General features: G+C 34.7%; 1 protein-coding gene across 1 annotated transcript; it reads right to left on the bottom strand.

Annotated features, from left to right (window-relative positions):
* Nucleotides 1–1,129: 1,129 nt before the first annotated feature.
* Nucleotides 1,130–1,714, bottom strand: LOC141724754 (uncharacterized). Its single transcript, XM_074527039.1, has one exon. The coding sequence runs from the start codon at nucleotides 1,712–1,714 to the stop codon at nucleotides 1,130–1,132; it is 585 nt and encodes a 194-aa protein (XP_074383140.1).
* Between the last annotated feature and the right edge of the window lie 20,910 nt (nucleotides 1,715–22,624).

Genomic DNA, 22,624 nt, shown 5'->3' with positions numbered 1-22,624 from the left:
ATATCACCAAGTTACATGATAAAGAGACAAATAAATAATACAAAATGTTTCTAATCTCATGCTTCTTCATTTCTCAACCCAGCATCTTTGAATATCTTCAGTTTACCATGTAAATGGAAATGCTTCTTTGTTCTCTAAGACCTGTAATTAGGCTGCCATATTCCATTTGCATACAATCAACGCATGTGACTGTCAAGTCACTATCAACTGTTCTTTTGAATTTGATCATCCATTAAAACTCAAATTAATCATCCATTGAAAGTCTGGTTGATCATCCGTTGAGACTTTAGTTGATCATCCGTTGAAGCTATGGTTGATCATCCGTTGAAACTTAGTGAAACATCTGTTGGGACTGTCTTTATGGCAGTTAACTCCATTTCATTTATACAAGAATACAAGGCATCTAATCTTTACAATTAACCAACCTATCTTGCATATCAATCTAGTAGTCAACATGACTTAAACATTCTACAACATCTAGTTCACTAAGGCATTACAATATGTAAAAATGTGCTACTAATATTATTGTAACATAAGCTACTCTTTCAACGGATATTGAAGTGATCATCCGTTAAAAGCTACAAATACACAAAATAATATCTACTAGGTATTTTGTTTAACTTATCATCAAGTTCACAACATATTTTTAACACAATGTTTGCAAAATGCTTCGGTCTTGTCGCTTATGAATTGTGACCCATTGTCACAAACAATTTCAAATGGAACACCAAACTTGAAAATAATGTTTCTCTTGATAAAGGATATCACTTCTTTTGACGTGACTTGCTTGAACGCCTTTGCCTTGATCCATTTTGAAAAGTAATCTATCATGGCCAGCATGAACACATTTTTCCCATGAGCAGGCAGCATCTTCCCAACAATGTCCATCCCTCATTTCATGAAAGTCCAAAAAAAAGAGACATGTTAAGGTCCTCAAACGGTTGGTGTATGATGGGTGCGTGTCTCTAGAAGGCGTCACGTCTCCTCATGTAATCTAGATCATCATGTATTAGCGTCAGCCAGTAATAATCCAAACATAGAATCTTTAATGAGAGATTTTTTCCGTTGGTACAATTTCCGCACTCTCCTTCATGTGCATCTCTTAATACCATGTCAGCCTTGTGTTTTCTCAAGCATCTTTGAAGCAACCCCTAGAAGATTTCTTAAACAGCTCGTCATCTATGACTATAAACGTTGAAGCTTTCATCCTAAGGATCCTAACTTCATTGTTGCTTTTTGGTTTAACACAAAGTTTTAAGTAATATTTGTATGCTCGAATCCAGCTATCCATGTCTTCATTGGTATTGTCATTATGTTGATTAAGAGCCAACACTTCTATGTCATGAACCAATCTTTCAACAGCAGGCTTCGTGATATAAACAACTGGAATGTTGTTTAAGTTGAGACCCTTAGAAACATCTCCCATAACGGCTAATGCATCAGCTTGTACATTATTTTCTCTTGGAACTTGTTGTATGTTGAAAGTGTCAAAGTAATTTGTCAATTTCTTTGTGATGTCCAAGTATGTGATCATTTTGGGATCCTGAGCTTCATAGGAACCATTGACATGATTCATAATTAATAATGAATCATAGTTTACATCAATATTTCTGACCTTCATGTTCTTAGCAGTCATGAGCCCCACAATCAGTGCTTCATACTCGGCTTCGTTATTGGTGGCTTTGAATTCACAGCATATTGAATGTGCTATCATACCCCCTGTGACGATTTGAGTACAAGCCCCAATCCCATTCCATTTACATTCGAAGCTCCATCAGTATACAATGTCCATGGCTTGGTGTCTACCCTTGAAATGACTCGTTGAAACTCCTCCTCAGCTATCATCATTTGTCTTGGACTGAAATTAGCCACAAAGTCAGCTAGAGCTTGTGATTTTATGGCACTCCTTTTATCATATGTGATGTCATAACTTCTCAGAAGTATGGACCATTTCTCCATCCTTCTCGTCAAGTCAGGTTTACTCAAGATAGTTCTCAAGGGAAAGTTTGTCATGACATGTATTTTGTGTGAATCAAAATAATGCTTTAGTTTAGTAGGAGTCATAGCCAATGCAAACACCAATTTTTTCAGAGATGTGTACCTTATTTCCGCATATACTAGTCTTTTGCTGACATAATAAATAGGTGATTGGACACCTTCTTTTTCTTTGATGAGCACTCTACTCACAGCATGATCTGTAACAGATAAGTAAACATAAAGGTCCTCTTTTTGAAGAGGCTTAGACAAGAGTGGAGGAGTAGTGATATATTTTTTCAGGTCTTTAAGTGCATCTTGATGTTTTTCTAACCACATAAACCCCCTGTTTTTCATTAAAACATCATAAAATAGTTTACATCTGTCCGATGATCGTGAGATGAACCTGTTCAAGGCCGCAATTCTCCCCATCAGTTTCTGAACATCTTTAACGTTTGATGGACTCTTTAATTTGAAAATTTCCTTAATCTATTTTGGGATAGCCTCATTGCTAAAGGGTTTCGAGCACATAAACGCAACGGAAGCAGTAATTAAAAACTTAAAAAAACCGAATTTTCGAAACTCGCCGCAGGATCCATGCGAAAAACATATATTTAATTCGTAGATCAGATTGTTTACCTTAAGAAGCTTTACCAATTGGTTGACTAATGGAGATCCAAAGCTTGTTCAATCACCACGCATCCCGCTATCGCGATCTACGCTCTATCGGTATCTACACGAATGCTTGAACTCAAGGATTGGATGTGTACTAGCACAAACTCGTTTCTTCTTGCTCTCTCCCTCTTCTCTCTTGGTGGCTAAGGTTTTAGTAAAAGTCCTTCTTCACGCAAAAATCAGCCACACAAGAGATATTATATAGACAGCAGAAAAACGAATTATAACTCTTAACTAATTAGGAGTTATTATTAATTTGAAAATCCTATTTGTATTATAATTAAGTCTCACTTAATTATTTAACAAATAAATTTCATAATTAATATTAGTACATTCGAATATCAATATTTATCTAATTAATTAAGTCATACTTAATTAATATTATAAATAATTCGAATTACTTTAATTTAATTTAAATCCAATTAAAATTAAATAATCTTTCAAGCATTCTTTGTGTGTGACCCTATAGGTTATTATTACGTTGGCAACGAATTTTAAATCTAATTTAAAATCGTAAACAATGAGCGGCATCTAGTAATACATCATTGCTACCCAAGTAATAATAATTGAATTGGTGATCAATTAAACCTTTCGTGAATAATGTACAATGTAATATAATCCCTTTAACCAAATATTATAGATTAAACTAGAGGCATGTAATGTGTCATCCTCATCATAGTTTAATCCAAGTTTCCTTGATCAATGAGTAGACTATCATATCAAATCAACATTTGAGCGTGGCCACGCATTTCATAGTCTAGCTCACACAAAAGGCCAATAATATCAATCCTAAAATAGGAGGGTTAAATCTCATCTAGATCATTCATATTTCTCATACGATTCATAATATACCCAATGTCCACTTTTATCATTACCTGGTCAAGGATAACTTTTAATGGAATCAATGTATATTAATTCTCGTATAGAAATATAATGACTTCAGGTCTAAGGACCATTACATCATTATCACTGTGAGAATTACTTATGACACAACAGACATGTAGAATCTCACATTAGATCTGTCCAGCACCATGTACATATACATCTTCCTGTGTTTTTGACTTTAGTATCACTATACCTATGATCTATGAGATGTGATCATCAGTCAACAAACACACCAGTCTTAATGCATTATTATTGTCCCTTAATAATAATACTCGACTAGGGACCTTTAGGAATATTGATACTATTCTCATAATCTCATTTCTAAGTCACGTACTTAGAGATATAGAATTGCATATCATATTCTAAGGACATTTATTAATCTAACATTTATATCACAGTAAATTAAGAATTAATAAATTATAAATAGAATAATCCATAGAACATAAACATTAATAATCCTAATGTCTTAAACTAAAACATCATAGTGTTGTCTCTAGGGCACAAACACTAACAATCTCCCACTTGCAATAGAGCCAATCACCCATGTATCTAATACTCATGGAACTAGTATAACCATCGTACTTCTGCTGCGACAAAGCCTTAGTCAGTGGGTCTGCAACACTATCATTACTATGCACTTTACATTTATATCTCCTTGACCATTAATCTCATTCATAAGGTGATATCGCCTAAGGACATGCCTAAACAGTCTCCTTGGCTGTTTCAAAAAATATTAATATATTCGGCATCCTTTATAGAATCATCAATATTCTTGCTGTGAACTATTCCAGCTAACATCACTTATATTTAGATAAAATACAAACCAGACATAGACACATAATCATCCTTGTCTATCCAGAAATTAGGTTAAGAAACTAGTATCAGTGTAACCCTTTACAACCGGTTCCCTATCTTCTCCATACACGAAAAATAAATCTTTAGTCCTCTTTAAGTACTTAAGAATATTCTTTAAAATTATCCAGTGACCCTCACCTGGATTAGATTGGTATCTGCTCGTCATGCTCAAAGCATACGAAACATCAGGATAAATACATATCATTGTACACATTATAGATCCAATTGCTAAAGCAGAAGGAGCTTTCTCAAACAGCCCTTATCATCTAATGATTTAGGGGGCAATTATATTTTGAGATCACTATCCCATGAGACATTAAAACATATCATTTCTTTATCTACTGCATCCTAAAATGATGCAATATTTTATCAATGTATGTACTCCGACTAGGTTGATTAATCTCCTTGATCTATCTCTATAGATCTTGATCCCTAATATATAGGTAGCATCACCTAAGTCCTTCATCGAGAAACTATTTCCCAACTAAGTCTTAAGAGCCTATAGAGAAGGTATGTCATTCCCTATTAGTAATATGTCATCTACATATAGTACTAGGAATGCCACGTGGCTTCCACTAACCTTCTTGTAAACACATGGTTCATCTTCATTTGAATAAAGCCAAATTCTTTGACTATTTCATCAAAACGACGATTCCATCTCCTTGAGGCTTGCTATAATCCATAAATAGATCGAAGCAACTTACAGACCATCTTAGCAAACTTAGGATCAATAAAACCCTCAGGTTGTATCATGTATACATCCTCTTCAAGCCTCTCATTTAAGAAAGAGGTTTTGACATCCATTTGCCAAATCTCATAGTCGTAGTAAGCAGTTATTGCTAGCAAAATCCTGATGGACTTAACCATAGCAACTGGTGAAAAGGTCTCATCACAGTCTATACCATGAACTTGTTTGAAACCTTTTTGCCACCATTCGCGCTTTATAGGTCTGTACTTTACCATCCATGTCAGTTTTCTTCTTGAAAACCCACTTGCACCCTATAGGTTTTACCCCTTCAGGTGGATCAACTTAAGTCCATACTTTATTTTGATACATGGATTTCATTTCAGATTTTATGGCCTCTAGCCATCTCTCGGAGTCCGGACTACTCATAGCATCTTGGCAGGTAAGAGGCTCATCATTATCTATGAGCATTACATCATCATCTTGAGTCAAGAGAAATCCATAATATCTCTCTGGCTCATGATGAGCACTAGTAGATCTACGAACAGCCTGTGTTTCCGGAGCAGGAACATCTTGATGTACTTCCTGCCCATTTTCCAACTCTAGTTCCAAATTTTTTTATACAACTCGATCTTCATCGAGATCTATAGTCCTCCCACTAATTTTCTTTGAAAGTAACTCTCTTTCAAGAAATACAGCGGTTCGAGCAACCAACACTTTGTTCTCACTAGGATTATAGAAACTATACCCTTTAGTTTCTTCAGGATATCCCACAAAATAACACCTATTTAATTTTGGTCCAAGCTTGTCAGAGGCTAAACATTTTACAAACGCTTCACGTCCCCAAATTTTCATAAATGACATGCTATGACGTTTATCAGTCCATGTCTCATACGGAGTATTTTGAACCGCTTTGGTCGGAACTTGGTTAAGTGTATATGCAGCCGTTTCTGGAGCATAACCCTAGAAACTGATTGGAAGATCCGCTTGATTCATCATCGATTGCACTATGTCCAACAAGGTACGATTTCTCCTTTAAGAATCTTTATTCCATTGAGGTGTTCCAGAAAGAGTAAGTTATGATACACTATCACACTCCTTCAAGAAACTCTTGAAATTGAGGTTTAAGTATTCCTCCACGATCTGATCATAAAACTTTTATACTTTTCCCTTGTTTTGTTTTCTACTTCGGCCTTATATTCTTTGAACACTTCAAAAGAATCGGATTTGTTCTTCATAAGAACCATATATCCATATCTACTGAAATCATCGGTAAATGTTATGAAGTAGTATTAGCCCCCTTGCCATCATACGTATTCGACCACATACATCATTATATATAAGTCATAATCGTTCGGTGGCCCTTTCACCTGATCAGGTAAAAGAAGCTTTAGTCATTTTGCCAATGAGACAAAGTTCGCATCTTCCGTATGATTCAAAATCAAATTTATCCAAGTATTCATCTATATGTAACTCAGAAATGCGTTTCTCATTAATATGGCTTAACGACAATGCTAGAGGTAATGTTTGATTTGAGTCAACTTAGAACATATAATTTATTAACTAATTGTGCAACATTATAAGTCTTATCATTGAAATAGAATAAACAACTATTATTTATTTAATTAAAATGAAAACCTTTCTTGTCCTGACAAGAAATTGACTTAATGTATCCGCTAAAGGCAGGCACGTAATAACAATTTATCAAGTTCTCAATCTCGCCTTTTGGGCAACATTAGGTATAGAGTTCCTTCAACTAGAGCAACAACTTTTGCTCCAATTCTAACCCTATACCTGAAGCTTGACCATTGCTAGTCTTCTTCTTTAGATCTTCCAAATAAGCTCGACAATTTAACTTCCATTCATCCAGTTATTTTCACAGAAATGACAATCATCTCCTTTAGCTACACCACTATTAGGCTTCAAAATCCCTTTTGGATTGGACTTTGGTTTGGCACTAAATGAGATCAAATCTTCACCTTGCCTGTCCAATTTCCTTTCCCATTTGAATTCCATATGTACATCATCAATATGGACGTAATTCATGCCTTTACCGTGTTATTTTCAGCAGTTCTAAACATGCTTAACAACTCAGTGAGTGTTCTGTCTATCTCATTCCTTTTGTTCTTAACAAACTAAGAATAGAAGTTGTTCAAGGATTGTTTAATCAAATCAAGCTGAGTCTCTAGACTATTCTTGAAACCCAAAATATCAAGGTACATACACATATCATCTTTAGAACATGTGGTCCAACCGGATATCATTCTCCCATTAATGCAAAGTATGGTGCCTTATTATTGTCAAATCTTTCTGACGAGCCTATCCTTCAAACATCCTTTGAAGGTGCTCAATCATATCATAAGCATCATTATGCTCTTATTGTTTCTAAAGCTCAGCACTCATAATTACAAGCATGAGACATGAAACATCAGTTGCATAATCAATTTACTTCTGGTAAGCATTTTGTTCAACACATGTTTCATTCTCAGCTAGAAGAAATAAGGGAGGGGTTTAAGTGACATCCTTGAACCTGAGGACAATCCTCAAGTTCCCGTGTCAATTAAGGAAATTATTTCATGTCAGCTTGTCCTTCTCAGGGACTATTACATAGAGAAGTTATTTGTGTTATTTGTTATTTGATATCTACAATATTAAAGTGCATAAAATGACTTAGTCTACAGATGATCATTAAATTATGTTCAAGTGATTATTCATATATATATATATATATATATATATTCACAATATATATCTCCCACTATTTTTATCAAATCAATAGCCCTAACTATTAATTCGGAAAAAATATCTTCTATATCCTTTCTGAGTGAGCCAAGATCCATATTTCATCATGCGTTAGGTCAGCTTTGGCTTTTCTCCTAAAACATGATTATTTAGGTAGACAACATTTTTCAATTATATCAACAATATAACTCTTGAATAGCTTGGTGGAACAACATTTGTTCATATTTATCTAATAAATCTCGCCAAACTCTATGCCTCTAAGTTCACAATCCTATTGTGGTAACTTAGTTAAGTCAAACCCAATAGTCAAAAATATCAATATACTTCAACACATCTCCCACGATAGATAGGAGTACTTCGCTTTGGTGAACCCACTCCTGGTCGATCTAGGGGTTAACGCATTGGACTCATTGGAAGGCATCTGATCAACTTAATATTAACTTTAGGGTTTTGTTAATTTTAAAACGATCATGATCCCATCATAAAGAGATTCCAATTTTTCCTTGAATAAAATACTTCAAATCAATATTCGTCAATGGTTTGATTTCCAGGTAGTGAGGGAGTCACAACGGTCTCGCTTAAAACCCACAACCTTACAAGTTCAATGAATTCGCTTTTGACAAAATCGCCCCATGTCAGAAATAAAGAAAATTTGTATTTTATTCCGTGTTTCATAAACACGAGAATCTCATAATCATTTGTTCATTTTAAAATCTTGAGTCGTTACAGATTTTATCTTGTTTAGAAAGCATGGCATGGGTGTCGTATCTAATACATACATCCTTAATCTAATGAAGCATGCATCTTTATAAACTACTCTACACATACATTCATCATATGCTCATATATATGTAAAGTGCAATAAATAAATATGGTTGGTTATGGCTTTATCCTATGTGATCTTCATCAAGCTAATGACAAAGATCTAGGTCAATCTAAGGTGAGAAATAAATACAGCCTAACTATTACATGTCTTCTTTCTTGTATTGCTTCCTTGGATGGCCTCCATGTGAGATTACCCTTCCTTGATCTTCAAATCTTCATGTCTTCATGTACATTACACGAATGAAAAATAAAAACTAATCTAATGTACTTACAATAAGAACTCGAGTTACATTCAAGATTTAATAATTACAAGATCAAACGACATGCAAGCCGTATTTAAAAAACCAAAACCATTATCCTAAGGTCATAATCCATAACCATCCACCATGCTCAATTAACACATAAGAACATGTTAAAACACATAATATGATCTTAACATATCATACCCATCATGATCAAATCATAAAAACCAAATATATCAAAAATCAGAAAATTCGAAATTAAATCTGATAACATTAAATCGCAGATTACAAGGTCTAAACGACGTCAAATGCCTTATAGATCAGTTGATGATAGCTTTCAGCAAATCCGCTGCATCTGATTCAGAATCGTATCAAATACGATTCTTATAATAAGAAAAAAACACAAAACATGTATATATCAATATATATACAGATTATATAATCATCATATGATTATACAACTCTCATGAATATCATATATTCAAAACATATATATACATACGCACTATATAAACATAACAACATGTAAAACATACAAAATCGCATACATAATAGTCATGGAATATTGTATACATGTTATCATCATAAAACCAGTAAACACATAAACGAATTAAACACTTTTCGCAAGTAGCTCTGATGTCATTGAAGGGTTTCGAGCACATAAACGCAACGGAAACAGTAATTAAAAATGTAAAAAAACAGAATTTTCGAAACCCGCCTTAGGATCCATACGAAAAACATATATTTAATTCGTAGATCATATTGTTTACCTTAAGAAGCTTTACCAATTGGTTTACTAATGGAGATCCAAAGCTTGTTCAATCACCACGCATCCCGCTATCGCGATCTACGCTCTATCGGTATCCACACGAATGCTTGAACTCAAGGATTGGATGTGTACTAGCACAAACTCGTTTCTTCTTGCTCTCTCCCTCTTCTCTCTTGGTGGCTAGGGTTTTAGTAAAAGTCCTTTTCACGTAAAAATCAGCCACACAAGAGATATTATATAGAGAGTAGAAAAACGAATTATAACTCTTAACTAATTAGGAGTTATTATTAATTAAAAAATCTTATTTGTATTATAATTAAGTCTCACTTAATTATTTAACAAATAAATTTCATAATTAATATTAGTAAATTCGAATATCAGTATTTATCTAATTAATTAAGTCATACTTAATTAATATTATAAATAATTCGAATTACTTTAATTTAATTTAAATCCAATTTATATTAAATAATCCTTCAAGCATTCTTTGTGTGTGACCCTATAGGTTATTATTACGTCGGCAACGAATTTTAAATCTAAATTAAAATTGTAAACAATGAGCGGCATCTAGTAATACATCATTGCTACCCAAGTAATAATAATTGAATCGGTGATCGATTAAACCTTTCGCGAATAATGTACATTGTAATATAATCCCTTTAACCAAATATTATAGATTAAACTAGAGGCATGTAATGTGTCATCCTCATCATAGTTTAATCCAAATTTCCTTGATCAATGAGTAGACTATCATATCAAATCAATATTTGAGTGTGGCCACGCATTTCATAGTCTAGCTCACACAAGAGGCCAATAATTTCACTCCTAAAATAGGAGGGTTAAATCCCATCTAGATCATTCATATTTCTCATACGATTCATAATATACCCATGTCCACTTTTATCATTACCCGGTCAAGGATAACTTTTAATGGAATCAATGTATATTAATTCTCGTATAGAAATATAATGACTTCAGGTCTAAGGACCATTATATCATTATCACTGTGAGAATTACTTATGACACAACAGACATGTAGAATCTCACATTGGGTTTATCCAACACCATGTACATATACATCTGTCTGTGTTTTTGACTTCGGTATCACTATACCTAGATGTGATCATCAGTCAACAAAAACACCAGTCTTAATGCATTATTATTGTCCCTTAATAATAATACTCGACTAGGGACCTTTAGGAATATTGATACTATTCTCATAATCTCATTTTTAAGTCATGTACTTAGAGATATAAAATTGCATATCATATTCCAAGGACATTTATTAATCTAACATTTATATCGCAGTAAATTAAGAATTAATAAATTATAAATAGAATAATCGATAGAACATAAACATTAATAATCCTAATGTCTTAAACTAAAACATCATAGTGTTGTCTCTAGGGCACAAACACTAACAAATGCCCCTCATGGTCACCATATGTCCGAGAAATTTTCCTGACGACACATCAAAGTTACATTTAGACGGGTTCAGCTTCATGTTGTATGATCCCAAAATGTCCAACACCTCCTTTAGGTCGTGAACGTGATTTCCAGCATTTACATATTTAACCACCATGTCGTCTATGTAAACTTCCATTATTTTACCTATCAGCTCCTTGAACATTTTATTAACAGGCCTTTGAAATGTAGCCCCAACGTTGCGTAGTCCGAAAGGCATGGCCAAGTAACAATATATCCCCCTTTCCGTGATGAATGTTGTCTTCTCACAATCAAACGGCTCCATTTGAATTTGATTGAATCCACTTGAAGCGTTTAAAAATATAAGCAATTCATGTTCAGCCGTTGAGTCCACCATGGTATCGATGGGGGCTAGTTATGACGCCCTCCAAACCCGGGGTCTAGATTTGGGGGTCACTAACCGATAAACCATAATATAATAAACACAGCGGAATAAAATAATAAATATGACCCCTTGCATGCAACTGGATCGATCACAGGTTATAGTATGGAACAGGCACTAAAACAAACCAAATGTTATTATAACTTATAAGTCTAATTAGTTTTACAGATTATTCAATTTTTATTACAAACCTCTAGACTATTCAAGCGTCCCAAAACAGTCTACCTGGAAAACACACCAAACTATCTACAAGAACACTTCTACTGGTCCAACCTGGAACTCAGGCCTGCTCTAACTTAGCTGAAAGATTAGAATAATAAACAAGTATGAGTGAAAGAAATGCTCAGCAAGCAGTATATAGTTTATAAGTGAACAATAATAACAATATCTGAGTAAAACAGAAGCTGATATAAACTTTAATATTTAAGCGACATCAATAATAACAATATGGATTAAATGAATTAATCAGTTAATTAAATTCATAAATAATTAACTAAAATAAATTATAAATCATTAAATCAAGTTGGATTTTTAAAAATAATAAAATAAAATAATTATTAGGAATTTAAAATAATTAAGTAAATATTTTTTAGCATTTAAAATAATTATTAAATAATTTTTAGAAATAAATAAAATGATTTTTGGAAATTAGGAATGAATTTTGATTTAAAATTAAAATAAAAATACAGAAACAGAAATTCAGAACAGACAAAGCAGGAAAATGGATCAAAGGGAGGTAGGGAGTGGCCGGAAGGACCACCGGAGTTGACGAACACGTCGCCGGAAACTGGGTTTTCCAGAATCCGGCCGACGTCCGGCCAAACTTCGGTGACCCCAAAACCTCTCAAATCGATCTATTTTTGGATCGATTTCAACACCAAACCATTCCATACGAACCCAGCTATCTGTTTCTGCAGTTAACCTCCACCACCGATTCCTTAATCGTCATCTCCGGCCAAGAACACCCCCACTCGTTCTTGATTTTCTTTTTAATTATTCTAAAATTTAATAAAATAAAAATGAATAAAAAAATCAGTCTCAGCTATTTATATTATCTGGAAAATAAGTACCCAAAATCAAATAAGGGTGTTTTTATCCCTAAATTAAAATAAATAGGCCCCAAAATAATAAATAAGGGGATTAATTTTAAAAATGATAAAATACAAAATTTATATCAAAATTCCACAAAAATTGCGAATAATTCAAAAATGCAAAAATACTGGGTATTTGAAATACGATTGATTTTATAAAAATAAAAACACGAATTTTGTGGGCTTTGACGTCGCGGTGGGGTCCGGTCCGTTGATTTTTGAAAAACAGAAACGATTCCTAAGTTAACAGAAAACCCCAGAAATATATAAAATACAATCAAACGCACATAAAACTATATAAATTGAATATCTCTATTAAGACGCTAATAAATACAAGTCCCGATTGCATATCGATTCATATAAAAGTAGTTTAAACACATAACAATTACTCGAAAAATTTTCTGGCCCGCACGGGATTACCAATAACAGTTATAACACTTATTATCATGGAATAATCACTTTAAACTTCTTATAAAACACATAATATTTATTCATTTAACAAAAAAATATTCATATAATTTTCCTGGATATTACACTAGTGGATGGGGGTCCTTCGGGCACGTTTTGTTCAAGTCTGTGTAGTCGACACAAACTCTTCATTTCCCATTCTTCTTCTTTACTATAATGACATTTGATAGCCACTCGGGATAGTCAACCTCCTTTATCATCCTAGCCTTTATAAGCCTGTCGACTTCATCGTTAATATCTTATTTCTCTCCTCCGCGAATTTCCTTCTTTTCTACTGAACAGGAATGTAGTTAGGATCAACATTTAACTTGTGTGTGATGAAATTTGGGTCTATTCATGTTATTTCGTCATGTTCCCACGCGAATGCATCTAATATCGTAGTCAAGAAATTCACCAAATTTGCCTCAATTGTTGGTGACTCTCCTATTAGTACTTTCTTATCTCCCGTCTTTAGATCGACCTCAGCTAATTTCTCAGGTCCTGTGATTGTGGCCACAGGTGTATCATTCCCATGATGTTGGACAGTTGGTTTCAGACATGTCTTGTAACATTCATGTACCATATCTTGATCCCCTCATATCTCTTGAGCTCCCCATTGTGTTGGAAATTTGAGAACTTGATGGTATGTTGATGGTACAGCTTTCAAATTATGAATCCAAGGCCTTTCCATGATTATGTTGTATGTCGAATCGATGTCTATTATGTAGAATTTCTCCAAAAGATTAACTCCTTGCGCATACGTAGGAAATGTGATCTCACCCAACGTGCGTTTGGTTTCTCCACTAAATCCCACCAATGTTGTCGATTTCTTAATCATGTCACTTTCTACCAAACCCATTTGTTTCAACGTGCTCAGCATCATAATTTAGGCAGCGCTCCCATTCTCAACTAATATTCTTTTGATCAGACAATTTCCCACAGGGAGTGAAATGACAAGTCCATCTTGATGTGGTTCTCGAATAATTCTTTTATCTGACTCGTCAAACATCAAAGATGGTAGAGTATTACTACTAACTCCTACCTGAGTAACTCATATGTATGTCTCTCTAGCCAACCTTTTAGCTTGTGAGTATGTAGACCCACACACTTCAGAACCACCTGCAATGAAGTTAATTACTTTATGATGTGGTTGTGGTGGTGGTTATCTTATCGGCGTCATGTTGTCGCCATTGGGTGACTTGTCTCTCCTGATGTAAGACGTCCTTTTAGACGTCATGAACTCAGTTAAATATCCCTTCTTGGTCAAGAATTATAGCTCTTTTCGCAAGGCCACACAATCATAAGCTTTATGTCCATAATCTCCATGATAATCACACCACAGTTTGGAATCTGGATTCTTCTTAGGCTTATTTCTATTTGTTGGCCATTTGATTATATCTCCTAATTTGGCGAATTCCTTCATCATGGCCGACGGTGTTATTGTGAAACCGTAGCTGTCATATGTTGGTGGCAGATTGGGGTCCATTCTCTAATCACTGTGTTCCTCCTTTTTCCAATCGTTGCCTTCCCTTATTGTGTTGACATAAACTTCATCTCTAGAGGGCCTCGAATAGGATTTGTATTCCCTGGACCGTGACGTCGTAATCTTTCTCGAAGGCCTGTAATATTTCTCATCATCATCCCTCCTGTCTTCTTTCAACCTCACTTATGCCATAGTTTTAGCTTGGACGTCATCCATAGTTCTACATGGATACTTTGTCAATTCTTCATAAAGTGGAGATTCCCATTCTAATCCCCTTCTGAACGCTTCAATGGTTGTAGGTAAATCACAGTTGGTAATGTTCACTTTCTCTCAGTTGAATCGTGTCAAGTAATCACGCACTAGCTCTCTATGACATTGCACAATCTTGTATAAGTCACTGGTTGTCTTCTCAAACACTCTACTACTAGCAAATTGCATGTTGAATGCATCTTCTAGGTTGGAAAACGTCTTGATCCTCCTGTGCGGAAGATTCACGAACCATTGTAGAGCTAGTCCCGACAATGTAGATTTGAAGCCCTTACACATACAAGCCTCCTTCAAGTCACGTGTGATAGGTACTGTAAATATTCGTTGCTTATATTGTGTGATGTGTTGTAGTGGATCACTAGTACCATCATATGGCCTCATTTGTGGTATTGTCAAACATGTTGGTATCTCTACCAAAGTGATCTTGTCATGAAAAGGTGAATCAACATAGCTCATAGGAGACGCTTTCTATAATGGCTTCGGGACACCAGGGATTCTTTCAATTAAGTCCCTCACTTCTTGTAGTTCTCTTTTTAATTTCTCTGCAATTTGATTTCAAGATCTTGTACTTCTGTGGCGTGACCTCCTTATAACATTATCCCCTTCTCGATCCTCACGATCATCATAACGTTGCTCTTCACGCTATCTTTCTACATCACCATCGTTATTTGGTACTGTTAGGAATATGTTATGAACTTGATGATAAGTTAAACAAAACATCTTAGTAGATTTAACTTAGTAAATTTTGTAGCACTCGACGGATGATCTAATATAATCCCGACGGATGAACTTTACAGTCCCGACGGATGACAGATTAACATCCATCAAGTGAGTAGCTTATGTAACAAATAAGTTCTGTAGCACATTTTTGCAAACAACATGTTTTAGTCAAGTAGATTATATAGGGTTCTCTAAGTCATGTTGACTACTAGATTGATTTGTAGAATAGGTTGACTAATTATAAATATGAGATATCTTGTAATTCTGTATAAGTTAAATAGAGTCAAGTGGCAGATAGACTCCTGACGGATGATCTACAAGACTCCCGACGGATGATTAACATAGCTCCCGACGGATGACAAACATAGTCCCGACGGATGATCAAATTCAAATAGTTGTTGACAGTGACAACACATTCACATCCGTTAGGTGTTTGCAAAAGGAATGTGGCAGCTTGTTAAGCAAGAATTTGAGAACAAAGAACCATTACCATTTCCATGCAATTGTGAAGACAGTCAAAGATATTGGAAAGAGTAATGAAGCAGCATGATTTTAGACTAGATAAATTTTATTTTATTATCTTGTCTTATTATCATGTAACTTGGTGATATATAAACCAAGTGTAGCAAGTAGAACAATTAACTAAGCAACTTATTTTCAGAGAAACATATCAAGCTGTACTCTGTAAGCATTTCTCTGTAGTTTTGTTTGTTCGAACTTGTAAAGCAGTTATGAGCTATTCAAAGTTTCATAGGGTTCTCAATTGATATATATATATATGGTGGATACTTTCAAATCCACGAGAAAGTTTTAAAAGCTTGTGTTTTTATTACTTAGTGTTTTGATTTCTATCACTCTTTTATTCCACACCATTGCTAATCAAACACTGTTATATTTATCAAGTTAGAACATTCTTTAAATTTAAAAAATAATCCAGAGTTACATTCAACCCCCCTTCTATAATTTTTGATGTATTGTTAGGGAATAACAATTGGTATCAGAGCAAGCTCTTGAAGTACAAAGAGTGTAAAGATCACAACAAACAACATGATGAACAAAAAGGATGTTGGAGTTAAAATTCCATTTCTGGACAAAGATAATTATCACCACTGGAAGGTGAAGATGCACCTACATCTTCTTTCTCAAGATGAGGCCTATGTGGACTGCGTAGAGAGAGGTCCTCATGTACCAATGAGAGCTGCAACTGGCAATAAGGCATATGTTCTAAAATCTAGGCATGAATGGTCAAACCCTGATATTGAGCAAGTTAGGAAGGATAAGAAGGCCATAAAATATATTATTCAATGGAGTTGATGGTGATATGTTTGATAACATCATTAATTTTAAAACAGCCAAAGAGGTTTGGGACACAATACAAATTATCTGTGATGGTACTGAGCAAGTAAGGGAGAACAAGATGCATCTACTGATTCATCAATATGAGCATTTCCACTGTAAAGAAAGTGAGTCTCTTAATGATATATTTAGTAGATTTCAAAAGCTACTAAATGCTCTGAAGTTGCATGGAAGAGCTATTAAACAAAAGACTCTAACCTCAAGTTCCTTAGATCTCTTCCAAAGGAGTGGAAGCCAATGACAGTCTCATTGAAAAATTCACAGGATTACAAGGAGTTTACCTTGGAGAGACTGAATGGCATCCTAAAAACTTATGAGCTTGAAATAAAGCAAGATGAAAGGATGGAGAAAGGAAGGAAGAAAGGAGGGTCCATAGCACTTGTTGCTGAGTAAGAGAAGGAAAAGGAGATGAAGGTGGAAGCTGTTGAGTCTACATCAAAGGTCTGTGAAAGCAAGGGTAAAGGGCTAGTAGCTGATAATGAAGATCAGTTGAGCCAAGATGACATGGATGATATTGATGAACATCTAGCACTCCTATCTAGGAGATTTGCCAAGCTCAAATTTAAGAAAAAATTTGGAGCAGCAAAGCTAAATAGAAACATGGTTGATAAGTCAAAATTCAAGTATTTCAAATGTGGCTTGGCGGGTCATTTTTCTAGTGAATGTAGGAAGTCTGATTCCAGCAAAAAGAAGTTTGAGCTTGTTGATTATAAACAAAAATACTTTGAGCTGCTCAATCAAAAAGAAAGGGCTTCTATTACACAGGAGAATGACTGGGCAGCAGATGGAGTGGATGAAGATGAAGAAACAAGCTATGTCAATCTAGCCCTAATGGCCAAATCTGATGAAACAGAAACAAGTTCTTTAAGCAATCAGGTAATCACCACTAACCTAGCATATTTATCTAAAGCTGAATATAATGATGCAATAAATGATATGTCCACAGAATTATATCACCTAAGTGTTACACTTAAGTCCGGACTAATATGCTAGAGTCTCATTTTATTGAATTTGAGAAATTGAGAATTGAGTGTAAGATTGCTAAGGATGAATTAACTGAGTCCTTGAAGAAAGAAGAGATTTTAAAGAAGCAGTTGGACTGAGAACAGGAAGTGATATCCAAAAAATGGGCCGCCTCAATTTTTGTTGTATACCTCGTGTACGACTGCCTACGAGAATTATTTGGAAACCTAGTTCCATTTGTTTCATCCCCAATTCACTTTCGGATAACACTAAATAAACGTGAATGCAATTTCATAAATCCATAGGGACAAATTATGAAAAGATATCCAAAAAATGGGCCGCATCGAAAGGATTATCCGTCGAGTGACAAGGAGCCACATATGTCGGCTGTGAGTAAACCAGTTAGCAAAGCTAAGCTAGCTAAGTTGAATGAGAAATATGGATTAGTTTCTAAGAACTTTATTCTAGGAGAATCAAGTCAATCCTGAAAAGAAAAGAAAGTAAATGTTGGTCATTTGTCTATCAAGTAATTGAATGACAGATTAGAAAAGGTTGAGGCTAAAACAGAAACTAAAAATAAAAATAATAGAAATGGGAAAGTAGGAATTAACAAATATAACAACTACACACCTGATAAATATGCATCAAGAAAAATTTGTGTTAAGTATGGTAGTATTAATCATCTGTCTGTTAATTGCAAGTTTGTCATGCCTACTCACATGTCTGCATCCTCTTCTTTTCCCAACATTACTTCCATGCCTACCATGCCTATGAATTTTATGTCTACTCTTAATATGAATGCATAATTTGTTAATATGTTATTTGCACCTAATCCTAATTATACTGCATTTAGTATGCCTCAAATGTCATTTAGCATGCCTTACTGGAATAACATATTTGCAAATAGCATGCCTTTTCCTGTTAATCAAAATGTGCATGATAATTTTATTTTAATGACTAGTTTCAAAGGTCCAACTCAAATGTCTAAGGATGAATCAGAAATTCCCAAGTCAAATGTGATCAAACCTAAGAAACCAAAGAATAAAACTAACAAGGCAGGATCCAAAGAAGCTTGGGTACAAAAAATAACTTGATTTGATTTTGATGTGTGCAGGGAAACAGAAAGAATCTTTGGTATCTGGATAGTGATTGCTCAAGGCACATGACTGGAGATTCTACCCCGCTTACTGAGTTCAAGGAAAGAGCTGGGCCAAGTATTAATTTTGGAGATGACAACAAAGGTTATACTGTGGATATGGCTCAATTTTAAAAGATAATGTCATCATTGAAGAGGTTGCCCTAGTGGACGGTCTCAAGCATAATTTGTTGAGTATCAGCCAGCTTTGTGATAAGGGCAACTCAGTTACTTTTAATTCAGAACCCTGTGTTGTGACAAATAAAAAGAGCAACAAAGTGATTCTCACTGCAGTGAGAAAAGGAAATGTGTACTTAGCTGACTTCAACTCATCAAATGCAGAATCAGTCACTTGTCTTCTCAGTAAAGCAAGTCAAGATGAAAGTTGGTTATGGCACAAGAAGCTGTCCCATCTAAACTTCAAGACCATGAATGAGCTTGTCAAGAAAGAACTGGTTAGAGGTATTCCTCAAGTAAAGTTTACTAAGGATGGATTGTGTGATGCCTGCCAGAAAGGAAAGCAAATTAAAGCATCATTCAGAAAGAAGCTTGATTCAACAATTGAAGAACCTTTGCAACTGTTGCACATGGATTTATTTGGACCAGTCAATGTATTTTCCATCTCAAGAAAAAGATTTTGCCTAGTAATTGTGGATGATTTCTCAAAGTTCTCTTGGACATATTTTCTAAAGTCCAAACATGAAGCTAGTGAAATCATCATCAATCACATAAGGCAAGTCAACAATCATCCTAACTTTTAAGTAAGAAGAATCAGGAGTGACAATGGAACTGAGTTCAAGAATTCTGTGATGAGATCATTTTGTGAAGAGAATGGGATTATGCATGAGTTCTCTTTAGCAAGAACTCCACAACAAAATGGAGTAGTGGAAAGGAAGAACAGATCTCTTATTGAAGCTGCAAGGACAATGCTTGAAGAATCAAATTTACCAACATATTTTTGGGCTGAAGTTGTGAATACTGCCTGCTACACTTAGAATATCTCTTTGATTAATCAAGCAAAATGCATGACACCCTACTAATTATTCAATAATAGGAAGCCAACTCTAAACTTTCTTCATGTCTTTGGCTACAAATGTTATATCTTTAGGAATCAAACTGATCAACATGGAAAGTTTGATGCTAAAGAAGATGAAGGATTTTTTGTGGGATATGATGTGAGAAAAGCATATAGAGTCTACAATCTAAGAACCAATATTGTTATGGAATCTGTACATGTTTTATTTGATGATAAAAAGATTGAAGGACTGCAAGATGGAGATTTCCATGAAAGCCTCAAGTTTGATAATGTGGAGAGGGTTAGTGATGACAATGATGATGAAAGTGATCAAAAAATAGTGACTAAGGATAATGCAGGAAAAATCTACAACTAATGAAGCACATAATTCAACATCTGTCGAGTTACAAAATGCTTCATCCGTTGGGAGACAATCTTCCTTATCCGTCGGGAGATAATCAGCTTCATCCGTCGAGATACAAAGTGCATCATCCATCGGAACAATGAGAGAAGCTGAGAGTCAGAATAGATCACCTATAGAAAGTACCCCTTTCTCAAATCAAAGATTCACAAATTCAGGGGGAGTTTCTCATAATCAAAACTCAGTCACACATCAAGACAACAATGAGGCCTCTTCATCTAGAGCTAATCTACCTCAACAAAGAAAATGGACTAAAGATCACCCTTTTGAGCTCATCATTGGTGATGCATCTTCTAGAGTTCAAACAAGGAAAGTAACTCAAGAAGAATGTCTGTATAGAAGCTTCCTTTCTAAGGAAGAACCAAAGAAGGTAGAAGAAGTTTTGTTGGATCCTGATTGGATTTTAGCTATGCAGGAGGAGCTAAACCAATTTGAAAGGAACAAGGTATGGAAGCTGGTACCCAAACCTAAAGGAAAGAATCCAATTGACACCAAGTGGATATTCAGAAACAAGATGGATGAAAATGGCATAGTGGTCAGGAACAAAGCTAGATTGGTTGTTAAGGGCTATTGCCAACAAGAAGGAATAGATTTTGATGAAACTTTTTCTCCTGCTGCAAGACTTGAAGCCATCAGAATTTTCTTAGCCTATGCAGCTCATGCCAATTTCAAGGTCTATCAAATGGATGTCAAAAGTGCCTTTCTGAATGAAGATTTGGAGGAGAAAGTCTATATCAGTCAGTCTCCTGGTTTTGAAGATCCAAATTTTTCAGAATATGTCTACTATCTTTTGAAAGCACTTTATGGACCAAAGCAAGCACCTACAGCCTGGTATGACACTTTATCAAAGTTTCGTTTGGAAAATCATTCCATAAGAGGTATTGTTGATAAAACTTTATTCTTTAGAAATGTTAATGGCTCTAGTATACTTGTTCAAATTTATGTAGATGATATTATATTTGGCTCTACAGATGAAAAACTTTGCAAAAAGTTTTCCAAATTGATGCAAAGTAAGTATGAAATGAGCATGATGGGAGAACTAATTTACTTTCTTGGTTTACAAGTTAAGCAAGTTAGTGATGGAATATTCATTAGCCAAACTAAATATATTTATGATCTTTTAAAAAAGTTTGATCTAATGGATTGCACATCTGCAAAAACTCCCATGGCCACTACAACTAAACTTGAATTAAACACTACTGAAAAGTCTGTGGATATTTCAAGCTATAGGGGCATGGTGGCTTCACTTCTATACTTAACAGCTAGTAGGCCAGATATAATGTTTGCTACCTATCTTTGTGCTAGATTTCAGACTGATCCTAGAGAATCTCATTTAGTAGCTATTAAGAGAATTTTCAGATATCTCAAGGGAACACCAAAACTTGGCATTTGGTACCCAAAAGATTCTGGTTTTGATCTAACTGGTTATTCAGATGCAGATTATGCAGGTTGTAAAATTGATAGAAAAAGTACAACATGAACCTGCCAATTTCCAGGGAACAAGCTTATGTCCTGGTTCAGTAAAAAGCAAAATTCAGTTTCTACTTCTATAGCTGAAGCTGAATATATTGATGTTGGCAGTTGCTGTGCACATATTTTATGGATGAAAAACCAATTGTTGGACTATGGTCTACAAGTGGACAAAATTCCCATTTTCTGTGATAACACAAGTGCAATTGCCATCACTGAAAATCCAGTACAACATTCAAGAACAAAGCACATAGACATCAAGTACCACTTCATTAGGGAACATGTGATGAATGGTATTATGGAACTTCATTTTGTTCCAAGTGAAAAGCAGCTTGCAAATATCTTTACCAAGCCACTTGATGAATCCACCTTTTCAAGGTTGGTAAGTGAGTTAGGTATGCTTAATTATTCTTGAATCATTTCAGATATTTTCGCAAGTTATAATGTAGCCAAAAACTTAATTGATTTTTCTGTTTGGGATGAAATTTTGGCCAAGTCAAAATTTACATCCCGACGGATACTCATTATCCGTCGAGTTTGATCATCTGTCGGAATAGTATTTATTAATAAAAATCAATTACTTTTCTGGATTATTTTATAACTCGACGGATAATTATTTTATTCTCATCCTTCGAATTGTATCAATCTTAGCCGTTAAAACTCTGAACATTATCCATCGGTATACTTACAGTTTGTAAGTATAACACGACGGATAATTGACAGAATTTTGATAGTTT

Source organism: Apium graveolens, chromosome 1 (assembly GCF_009905375.1).
Source record: "Apium graveolens cultivar Ventura chromosome 1, ASM990537v1, whole genome shotgun sequence".
In the NCBI taxonomy this organism is placed as follows: domain Eukaryota; kingdom Viridiplantae; phylum Streptophyta; class Magnoliopsida; order Apiales; family Apiaceae; genus Apium; species Apium graveolens.
This window is presented reverse-complemented; position numbering and strand designations above follow the sequence as displayed.

Coding starts and splice junctions, on each gene's coding strand:
- LOC141724754 (XM_074527039.1), bottom strand. CDS start 1,714: ATGATAGCACATTCAATATGCTGTGAATTCAAAGCCACCAATAACGAA.